The following is an 11790-nucleotide window of genomic DNA, read 5'->3' on the forward strand; positions in this document are numbered from 1 at the left end:
TGGGGTTTTAGTTTCTTTGTGGAGATAAACACGAATGCTGCTTAAAACTGGACAAGCCGGAAAATGTAGCCGTACACCAAAGCTAAGTGAGCTGGAAAACCTTTGATGACATTTTAAATATTGGCGTGTACTGACAAAATTGAAGCCGTGTTAGAAAAAATCTGTGAACACTGGTGACGATAAATAATTTTGATAATTATCATTATCAATCCATTTGGTTGAAAAAAAAACCTCTTGTCGGTTTTTTTGGGAAGTTCTTGGATTTAAAGGAACACCGGTTAACAACGCATGTTAAGAGAAGATGGTCTAGTCGAGATCTGAACCTAGATCGGATGATTCTGTGTGGTTGAGTCGTGCGTTATCGAACTGCACCACTTGACTAGCCCAAACAGCAAGACGCGAAAAACAAACAAGATGTACCGCTTGGTGCAACAACCCGAATAGTAGAGTTTTTAGTGTGTGGCGCGTTTAAGTGAACCGTGTTAATCTTAGTTTAATTACTATTGACAAACATTGTGTTGTGCGGGCGAGTGAAAGTGCAAATAAGGTCTTTTTGTATCTTGTTTTTTGTGGTTTTGAAACTATTAACCATGGAAACGCTGGCGGAAACGAGTCTTCCGGCAGGATTACGACGCACGGAACCTTCCTCCCTAATTCCGACCTCGCCAGATGGTGAACAATCGCCACAAAACAGTAACCCCGGCTCGGTACTGGCCAATATCATCGGTACCAGTCCGGGGGGTAGCAGCAGTGCGCACAACCTGCTCGAGGATCATTCACAGTCGTCGCAGGAGGATAGTGGCAGTATGGTCAGTCCAGTGCCGCATCCCGAACCGGAGGAAACGATCGAAAACATTGAGAAGGAACTGAGCGAATCGTGCGTGGATACAGATTCACAACCGGCGTTGGATACTGGTCATGGGAAACGGACCACTGCAACGGCCGAACAAGGAGCAGCAGCATCAACATCCTCCCCAACTACATCTGCTACTGGTGGAAAAGCAAGTGATGCCAACGGGCGGTCGACTGTTGCTATTGGAATGAGTGCAACGGCCACGGCGGGTACGACATCATCCGCAGTGTCAAACGGTAGAAGCTTACCGAAGGTGACACCGAGTGGTGGTAAACCGATGGCGATGCGTAACTTTGACCGCAAGATGAATAAGGCTCGGGGGCGACCGAAACGCAAAGCAATTGTAGCCTTGTATCAAAGTCAGGTGAGTTGAAAAGCAAGCCGTTTAAATTAGAAATTACCCCATTACTAAAAAATATCCTTCAGAAATTTGAAATTTGTCTTCAAATGCCAAGACAATTATCTTCATAGTGTAATCTTTATTGTTTTAGGTCTGCTGTAATAAGATATTGCTCAAATCTACCTATTACAATATTCCATACCTAGTCGATAGATAAATATCGCAGCGAAATACACAAAGCCATAAGGATCAAGAAGCCGAAGCGATTTGCACCAAGAAGTTAAGCTTGAAACATTTTTGTTTATCGTGTCACTAAAGAACATCATCGAGAGAATGAAGCCTTGCGATGCATTACTATGCAAGTTAACATGTTCAACGCCGCATCACCTAAATTTGGGTGAAGCTCTGGATTGCATTGAAGATTTTGACACGGCGTTGAAAAGGTTAAGGATATATTGGACATACCCTGATGATTATACGACACTAAAAATAAATACTCATGTTCATAGAAGTGATCATTGATCACTTGAATCATTGAATGATTGGTAGAAAATCAATTAATTGTAGGATAGTTTATTTGCTTTGTTTCAAACCTTCAAACTATATCAAAGTAAGAACATTATTAGACCAATCAATACCACTCCACTCAAGCAACTTTTAAATGTTTTTCAGATAATTTTTCTTTACATCAAGACTAAAAGATTTTTTCTGCTTTGGATGTAAATAACATCCCACTGGAATATCTATTATTTTGGATTCGTTATGTTCCACCGCTTGTTACCATTCATCTCTGATTAATTGATATATTTCGTAACGGCGTCGGTCTTCACACGACAGGACCAGCATATCGGAGGATCAGAATATCCAGCTTCGGTTACATAAAGCCAAAGAAAGCCAGAAATGGCAGGAACAACTTGGGATTGTTGACCGGTAAAAAGATGTTCTGATTAATGTTCTGATTTCCTTGATCGTTAGACGCGACAGTACAATTAGGTACTCGTCCAGAATGGATAGTTGCGTAAGTGATATGCGAAAATTATAATTCGCTTGTTCTATTTATTGCAAATATAATGTGCTTCTTAAATTACGTAAACCACTGCCACTCAATTTAGTATCCATCATTTTCACACTCTACCAAATTTTCCGCTACGCAACCCTTCTTAGCATCATCCCAACGATGTCCTTCGGGGCAGCTGAACAATTCTACACATCCCCACCGACAGCCAAAGTATTTACCGCAGTCGCGCGGATGTGCCCAATAGGCGGCCTCCTGCTCTTCGGTAATGGTCGGACAGTTGGGATGAATTTTCTGTTCCGGTTCAACGACTGCCGGTGTTTCGCTCGGAACAGCCGATGGAGCGCCCGAACCGGAACAGTCCACATTTTCCGGATAATCACACACGCTGATCGCGGTATTGAAATTCAACCCAGCGGGACACACAATCTCGAACGCAACACCATTATCACACATGTAGTACTTTGAACATTCCGTTTCATGACGGAACATCACTGGATAGTATCCGTTTCTGGTGGGACACTTAGGGTGATTACGGATTACTCGTTTCGCATTCTGACAGACGTGACAAGACGATGGCGAGACACCACCGTGACTGCCACCAGTAGACCCGGCGGAAGATTCGGTGCTCATTGCGGGTCCGGAACAGTCCACGTTCCGCGGATAGTCGCAAACATTTAGCCGTGTGTTGAAGTGTAATCCTGCTGGACACTGAATGAGATAAGCTGTGCCGTGATCACACTGGTAGAATTGCGTACAATCCTTAACGTTCCGGAACATCGTTGGATAGTATCCGTTGGTTCTCGGACAGTTAGCATGTCGTGGGATGGATTGCTTAGCCTTGCGGCAAATATTGCACGTTCGGTTCTGTCCTGCTCCACTAGCTCGCGGAATCTCGTAGTTATTGTCGCTGGGATTCACACCCGAACAATGCACCTTGGAGGCCTGTTCACATACTTTGGTGTCCTCGTTGAATGCTAGTCCTTCGGAGCACAGGAACTCGTATGCGGTACCCCGATTGCACTCGTAGAACTTACCACAGTCTTGGCCATCGCGGAAGTACTTCGGAGATCCGTTCCGTGAAGTACAGTGCGAATGGGACTGGATCTGGTTTCCAGTGCGATAACCGCATCTGTTACATGAGTCTCGAAGATCCGATCCGGAAGCCAGCGTTACCAACACCAGCAGAAGTATTATGGACCAAGCTAAACAAGAAAAGGAGGAGGATGAATATTCTATCACACAAATTATGCTACAAAGCTCTTTTACCTGGAATCATCTTGGGATTGGTTTTAGGACAAGTGACTACTGCGAGTGTTGAGCCGAGGAAGTGTTCTGTTATGGAATTGGAACGGTTGTTATTTATATGCAGTCTCGAGCCACTGCAGTCAATACCGCTTTGCAAGGTGACCTGATATGTTTGGTACTCTAAATAATTTCAACTACCACTGTAACACCTTCACGTGTCGCTAGCTTTCGCTCTACAATCCACTGCACGTGTGGTCGGATGGCTTTGATGCTTTAATCCCGCTACCATTGGTGGGTTCAATTAGTAGCCATTTTCCGACAGCGTGTCCTGTTCAAGTGCCTTCAACAGTAGTTCCTATCATCGATTGTTCTCTAATATAAAGGCCGCTACTGATCACGCTTTGGCCATAAATCGAAGACACTTAGTAAGACGCGGTTCGTTCATATTTGATTACCTACAGCAGATCATGGATTGTAAGATCACTCTTTTCTGGTTATTAACGGTGTAAATTAATACGTTACGATCGTATCCTTTCCAGTAACAGCTGTATTTTCACTGGTTGTATTATGCTTGGGTTCGGTAACGGCTACCGATCAAGTAGAATCCCGTGCGAATGCCCCGAACTGGCTCGCGGTAGTTCCAAACCATTGGATGTGCGCCGGACACAATGCACCGGTGTTCTTCCCGCACGATACGGATTGTTCCCGCTACTATGAGTGTGTTTGCGAAGATGCGTATGAGTATGCGTGCGCCAAGGGATTACGCTTCAACTCGCAAACGCTGCACTGTGATCAATCGGATCGAGTAGCTTGCCAGGTTGAGGATGGAGATGCATCGATTGCTCATCCATCGGTTAATACGGAAGGTTCCATTGAGCAACCGGCAATCGATCCACGCTGCCCATCGCTGGAAGCGACCAAATATTGGTCCGATGAAAGCAACTGCTCGAAGTACTATCAATGCGTCCGTGGGGAGGTTAAGGAGTTGCAGTGTCCCGAATCGTTGGTGTGGGATAATGCAGCGAAGAAGTGTAACGCACCTAACCCGAACAAGTGCTGTGCGCCCGTCCCATCGGCACCAACTCTGCAGGAACAATCTGTGAGCCTGTGGGATCGGTTCCAATCATGGATGGGATAAGCGTGGATTAACGGTGAAACGGGACGCGTATCAATTCGTCAATAAAAAGACTAAACAATTAACGTCAATTCTCAACAGCATTTGTGGTGAACACGTTCCGTTAGGGAAGCAAAAGAAATAACGTTATATGAGCTGGTTTTACCTATCTGATAATCGCTTCTGTGCCGTGCGGCAAGCTTATCTGCTTTACAATGTGAGCATGACTACTTGAGAGGATACTCGAACTGCACTTTTCGACCGCAAATCTTTTGTAACCGCAGCAGATCCAACTGGCTTCCAAGAATGACGAGCTCTCGGTGGAGTGAACTAATATTGTGGTCAGTATGTGTATGCCACTGCTTGATTGAGTCTGATTATTTGCGTATTGTTTTCAATCTTGGGGAAGTATTTTGTTTGCCCTTTTGGTTTAAAAGATGTTACAGCACATACTATTTCGTCACTGACTGCAATATAGGTTTTTGAGGTCTATAGAACCGGCCGCAATCGGTAAATGCTGACATACAGAAGCTCTAATTTAGTATTTATTTTAAAGTTGACTGACAATACAATTTTTTTCTGAAAAATTTCGCTTTGACAATGAATAATCGCTAAATCGAGGTTTTTGATTCATAATCATAATTAAACAATGTATTACTCCTTTAGTACGGAAGTAAAACCACTTTGAAAATTTCATCAAATGTTAGTCGAAGGTTTCTAACCTCTAAAATTAGGATAAATAGAAGTAGTAGTAGTAGCTGGCCACACATTCGGTGCCGGTGGGATTACTGGGCAGCATGGTGAGTTGCCATAAATATCACACTGCTTTTGTACATCGTTCCAGTATAACCCGCCCGGACATTGGAAGTTTTGGACGCAGTTTTCCAGGCAGCCCAGATACCTGGAGCAGTCGGAGTGATCTGCCCAGTAGTTTGGTTGTGTGGCGCCAAATGGTGGACAGTTTGGCATTGGTGTCACTTCCGATTGTGGTGGACGATAGGTGGTAGTAGCATCCGACGCCGGATTGGGAGTTGTTGTGGAATCATCCGGCGTTGCCGTTGTTGGGGTATTCGGTGTAGGATTAGGAGTTGTTGTGGAATCATCCGGCGTTGTATAAGAAGTTGGTGTTGAAGGAAGATCCGGCGTTGGATAAGGAGTTGTAGTTGTAGTAGTAACAACCGTCGGTGGAGGAGCAGAAGTTGGTGTTGTTGGAGGATTCGTAGGAACAGTCTCAGGAGTTGTTGGTGTTGTGTTAGGCGTGGTCGTCGTACTGGTCACTAGCGATGTTGTGGGAGGGTTCGTTGTGGTACCCGATGACTGAGGCTCGCACTGAGCATTTGCAGGATAATCACACACATCGATTTTGCTGTTGAAATGCAATCCCCGCGCACACTCGAACTCCCAAGCATCTTTCTGTTTGCACTCGTAGAATCTGCTGCAGTTCGTTGGATGCACAAAATATACCGGCCTTGGTCCCTCGTGCTCGGGACAATTCGGATGGTTAGGGATCCGGTCGCCCGGGTGTGCTAGAATGCTGACAATCAGCACTAAACCTAGCGTTATGTATTTCATTCGAGGTTCTGGAGGAGATAATAAAATTGATAGAATTCATCACTATTTTCCTATAGTTATACGCACTACTGCTCACGAGACCTAAGGTTATGCAGTAATTATAAGGAAACGTACCGATCATGATCTTGATCACGTTTAAACTACACACGATCACCGTAAACTGCGTACTGATACTAAACCCGATAGTGTTCTAGAGATATTTATAGTTCCATTGCCCACTGGCCATTAAAACCGTACCGATATGATGTACTCCGTATCTCGAGTGGTATGAACAGCCAATAGGAAATTAATTGTCAGGCTAATCTATGATGTTACCACTGCTTATCAAAAGGGGATTCCACCGGTATAAAAAGAATATCATTAGTACAATGATTGGACCAAGTGATGATAAATGTTTGCGCATCCTTGCAAATGTGGAAAGTGCACCAACAGATTTGTGAGGTTATATCAGCTGCGTTACGCTTAAGAGCGAGGTCTTATCGGTGCGTTCCTAATCGAATTCTCTCCATTGTTAGAATAGTGAGTTATGATTTTATGGCCAAGGATGACAGAGATTTTTTGTCGTTTTGAAGTGTTCACTTCAGCGTGTAAGTGAAGGTAACGTAATGCTGATATTTAATCCCATTACGCTGCATCGCAACATCGTTCGATACAGTTCATCATCTTCAAACCCGATCGTTCAAGAATGTGCTGATCATGGCCATCTGCTGCCTCACATAAGTGTTGTGTTTGTTTTGGAAGAAACATTGTATTGAAAATCTTGAACCACACAGTTGCGTGAATTGCTGATCTATTTGTTTGTTAAATCTATTTTTTTGTTTTCAGATAAGTGAAAATAAAATCGGCATTAAGCTGTGTATAAAGAAAGCATCTGATGCAACAGTACAACCAAAGAAACCGATCCGCAAGCGTGCCCGTAAACCCAAGAGCCTTAACGAGGATAGCTCGGATGAGACGTCACCGGAGAAGCGAAACCGTCGCAGCGAGAAGCCGCGGAAAACGAACAACAACACCGAGAAGCGAAGTGCTGAGGAGGACTATAAGCCACCGGAAGATCAAAGTGTTTGGGCGAACGAAGTACCGGATCCGGTACTGCATGCGGTAAGAAAATGAAAACAATAATGAAACATCGATAGCGTTATTAATGCTTTTTCGTTTGAATTTTGCTATCAATTAGATCTTCAAAAACGTTGTCCAGGATGAGGGAAGCTTACCCACACTGCTACGTCTGTCGAGAGTTTGCTCGAGCTGGTACAAAATGTCGCAGAAACCTTCCTTATGGCGAACCGTTGATCTTGGCACGTGGACGAAAGATCGGTTCAAAACGGAGCCGAAGCTAAAATGGCTTATCGAGAACCGTCTTAAGCAGGCGACCGAAGTGGGTTTGGGTAAGCGTGAATGAACGTTACAGCCTAAGCAACTCGCCCTAATGTCTACTTTCTCGTCTACAGCAAACTGGAAGGTAACGAATGTGCAATGTGTGCTGGATAAGCTACTCGAGGCAGCGCCCGGGCTTGTCAGCATAACGCTCACCGGCTGGAAGGCGTTATCCTCCGATCATCTGCTTTTTCTAGTGCAAAACTTTAAAAATCTACAAAGTCTCGATCTCAGCTCAATCAATGTAAGAGATGTGAACTCCTATATATCGTTGATCAATATTGATCGTTTTTGTTTTCCCATTTCTCCGTACACAGGCTGAAGTAAACGCCAATAAAACGGCTGTTGGCCAAACGTCCTTGTGCAATGCCATTACGGAAATGGGAAGCAGGCTTACTCATCTTCATTTGGCCCACAATCGGCTCGGTGGTATCCCGCAAATTGTGAAAGCCCTCTCGGTAAGTGTGTCAAGTGTGGGTGCTTAAAGTGATTTCAGTGATTGTTCACGATTGCGTTGCCTACGTATACGTGTTGTGCCTTGATGTGAAAATGTTAATGTTTTATTTTTTCGTTTATGGCATCATTTAGACGAACTGTCCGAATCTGGTGCTGCTGGATCTGTCCAACGTCAACACGGTTGCCATATCGCACGGTATACTGCATATCGAGCAGCTTCAGCACGGCTGCCAGAAGCTGAAAGTACTCCGGATAACGAACTCACACATCAACCTTAGCACCGCATCGTTACAGGAGCAGGTATGTAGTCTTTCAAACCTTCAGTTGTAGAATAAAGTGTCATCTATATCCTATACCGTTCTTTGTTCATTACAGATGGAATCACCAGGTTTCCCCGAACTAGAAGAGCTTTCTGTTGCCTCGCTCGCGGATGAAGCGCGTCTATTTAATGACGAGTTTCTGCAGCGCATTCTTAAAACCAGTACAAAGCTGACGCTACTAGACGTCCGTGGTTGCGCCCGCCTTACGCACGACAGTCTCATTCGGTTGCCGACCTGGGATTTGAAGCATCTCTTCCTATCTGGATGTTCCATCAACCGAGACATGGGGTAGGCAGTGATCGAATTAGTAACTGATCGTATTGGTTTAACACAACCTTGGTATATTTTTTCTCTATCTCCTACCGTGCAGGGCTGGCCTAGAGTTAATTGCATCGAAATGGGCGCACAGTTTAATCGAGTTCGATCTGGCATGGGCAAGCGCCACCAAACCGCTGGACGATGCACTAAAAGCCCTCGCGGACAAGGGTTCCGAATCGCCATTGAAGTGAGTTGGTGTTACAAAGAAAAATGTTCCGGCGCAACGTTCGCTTGTCCGAACGATCTTTTTGTGGATTTCCTTGTTTGCTGGTACGATATAGAAGCCGTTAACACGCATTACCCCTTATGTTCACAGGTACCTCAACCTCTGCGGATCATCGGTTTCATTGGAAGCGGTAAAGGAGGTGCTTGCAAACTGTCCACACATTAACGCCATCAATCTCGCCTCGTGCCGGGGGCTGCCGCGCGGTGTCAAGCGATTACTGCAGGGCGCACAGGAAATTGCGGAACTGCGAGAAAACCTGGGCGTTACGTTGAAGGGTGCATCATCGCAAACTTCCTCCTCTCCAAGCGACACCTAAGCGTCCTTTCTCCAGCCCACCCCAGCCAACGTGTGAGTGCCCTGTTATGCCCTGTTAATTTGGGGGGTGTGCCGAATGATGGCGAATCGATTTGCACATATAACCTACTCGTAAGGCAATTGTGTGATAGGCAAATGGCAACAGGGATTTCCGATTTGCACATCGAACACAATCGGTGGGGTTTGCGCGTGGACAAAGTAACCAAACTCCCAGTTCGTGGCATTAGGAGAAGGTAACAACAGCAGTAACAATAGTGGTACTAAGGGTAGGAGTAGTAGCAATAGTAATAGTAAATAGTACCACCCCTTCCCGCGGTTGTCTTTCGTTGCTAGAAGCGCGACCTCATTGTTGGCATTTTGTAACATAATCATGCGCACGAACGTGTGCACCATTTGTTTGTAATTTTCTTTCTAGCCGCACTAGGGAATGGCAGGAAAGGCGCCATTATTATTTTGTGCTAGTTGCCGCTCGTCTGGACAAGCTGGAAAGACAAACCTTGTTAAACTTTGCTACCTTTACTGCACGTTTCACGTCTCACGCACGCAGATGCATATCGTCTGGCGTGTAAGTCGATTGTGTAATTTCCAAACGTTTACAGCTTCTTCGACAGATTGTACCTTGTTTATTTTTATATTTGTTTTTGGAACGCAGTACCTATTTCGGGCCATTTTCTTTGTAATCGCCACTTATTACCATACAAAATTGTACGCTCAAACCGATCTCAACCGACGTTAAAATTCATCGTTTTTTTATTGTGTTATAGAAGATGCAAACTGTGTTAAAAAATAGGCTTTTATAGGCAGACGCGAACAAAAGATTCTAAACAAAACCGTACATACAAAAACCTAACAAAAATCAGTGTAGATATTAAAAAGATATTGTCGCGCATACCTACGTTACAAATTCGGGAACGATGTCAGACCTCTACCTGGAATCTGTTGGGTTCGTACCATCATCGTAAAACGTATTTTAAACGTTCGCGTTAAAGGATATACGGCCGCTAATGAATTCCCCTCGACCTCGACAAACAAAAGTCTTCAGAGTCCGGTGCCGTATGGTGGTCAGTCCTTCACGAAGCGTTTGCATCGATGTGTGTGGTACCTCTTTTGTATGTTCTCCTATGATCTCTTCTCATAATTCCATCCCCACACTGTGCCTCAACGATACTTTTAAGAATCTCTTTACAAAATCTTTCATACCCTTTTTGTTTCGCTAATTTATTACGTGTTTGTATTTGAAATTATTGTTTGTTTTAATATTATGTTGTTGTTTTCTGTTTTGTTCAATAATGTGTATTAATTGTATCATAATACGAATTGTGTTTTTTGCAAAATGCAACAGCCACTACTTGTTGCGTGTCTATACCTAACCATTCCTGAAGGACGTCCAACCGGTGCCAATGCGATATTTTATCTTAAAATTCTACAAAACGTGCAAATGTTTTAGATATTCAAATTACTTACGCTTCGTGAAGGATGGAATCATATGTGCGATGGGAGGAAATTCAACGCTCAGTAACACAATGTTGCAATATACCTTGTCCTGTGAACGTAGTAATGCCCACAGTAAATGCATCATTTTTGCGTTAGGCTCGCTTATATCAGTTAGCAAATTGACGCGCGTGCAAAGGGAGTCTTTGAAGGAATAGTTTTGTAAACAATAGCATGAGAATGAGCTATAAATCGTTTATAGAGAAAGCATAAAGAATGTACCACATTAAATCTGGCTGGGTAAAATTAATAGCTGATCCCTGGGATTAGCGGCATTACGAAGTTACGAACACTGAGAGTACTTCCACCCTTCAAACTCTCTTTTAAAATCAATCAACAACAATAAGCGTATATGTGCGGACATTTTACATAACACTCGAACGACCAAGCTGTTGCCACATGCAACTTGCATCGCATCGCTTCCAAATGGTGGTTTAGAAGCATCCACCTGGAGCGATGCAATCAATTATTTGTTGCGGCCCGTTTAAATGTGGTACATTCTTTAAATTAATAAGAGGTAAAAATTGTTATTACAAAGTGATTGTAGTATTCATCTTCAGGCGGTCAAAGTGGGCACAAAACGATGAAAAGATTTTGTGTGAGAAATAGAAGAAAAAAATAGAAGAGATAGCAACAAAAAAACAACTCTGAACAAACGAAAAAGGCAATAGTGGATAAGCAAAAAGGTTTACATTCTTTTCGTAAAGTGAAACAAATAAATTTATAACGTTTTTTGCAACACCAGTGCAAAAACTAAACAAACAAAAACAAAGAGAAATGCGAAATGCACGATGAGTGAAACAAAAGGAAAGCCCTACCCCTAACAACAACAAGGTATTGAAGGCAGGAATCGAATAGCGCGCATTTTCGTAATACCGGAAATACCCACCACGATTCAACACCTTTCCCAAAATGTGCGATATAAAATGACAAAAATACGTAGGAACAAACCAAGTGTAGAGTGTAGCTAAAACTTTTCGTCCCCTGTTTTTTCTCCCTGATCGACCTCCCCTCCCCCCTGCGCCCTCTATTTGTAAACCTTCTCCTTCTCCATTCCCGTTTTTTACGACCGGAGTCAACGTGTTACAAAACCAGGTTCGCGCTCCGCGTTCGTTAACGTTGTAATTTATTTTGTTGGCTGCGCA

At 43.8% G+C, this 11790-nt stretch overlaps 3 protein-coding genes across 3 annotated transcripts; 1 reads left to right on the forward strand and 2 right to left on the reverse strand.

Annotated features, from left to right (window-relative positions):
- Window positions 1–590: 590 nt before the first annotated feature.
- On the forward strand, window positions 591–9491 carry LOC128301167 (F-box/LRR-repeat protein 6). The gene is made up of 9 exons (XM_053037516.1): window positions 591–1217; window positions 6968–7243; window positions 7320–7530; window positions 7594–7763; window positions 7837–7977; window positions 8108–8275; window positions 8351–8583; window positions 8666–8800; window positions 8930–9491. The coding sequence occupies exons 1-9, from the start codon at window positions 591–593 to the stop codon at window positions 9153–9155; spliced, it is 2187 nt and encodes a 728-aa protein (XP_052893476.1). The 3' UTR covers window positions 9156–9491.
- On the reverse strand, window positions 2302–3533 carry LOC128301168 (protein obstructor-E-like). The gene is made up of 2 exons (XM_053037517.1): window positions 3478–3533; window positions 2302–3413 (listed from the first exon to the last, which is right to left on the reverse strand). The coding sequence occupies exons 1-2, from the start codon at window positions 3485–3487 to the stop codon at window positions 2302–2304; spliced, it is 1122 nt and encodes a 373-aa protein (XP_052893477.1). The 5' UTR covers window positions 3488–3533.
- Window positions 5034–6298, reverse strand: LOC128301169 (mucin-2-like). Its single transcript, XM_053037518.1, has 2 exons — window positions 6257–6298; window positions 5034–6150 (listed from the first exon to the last, which is right to left on the reverse strand). The coding sequence occupies exons 1-2, from the start codon at window positions 6261–6263 to the stop codon at window positions 5288–5290; spliced, it is 870 nt and encodes a 289-aa protein (XP_052893478.1). The 5' UTR covers window positions 6264–6298; the 3' UTR covers window positions 5034–5287.
- Window positions 9492–11790: the final 2299 nt, after the last annotated feature.

The sequence above is a fragment of the Anopheles moucheti genome, chromosome 3 (assembly GCF_943734755.1).
Source record: "Anopheles moucheti chromosome 3, idAnoMoucSN_F20_07, whole genome shotgun sequence".
NCBI classification, from domain to species: Eukaryota; Metazoa; Arthropoda; class Insecta; order Diptera; family Culicidae; genus Anopheles; species Anopheles moucheti.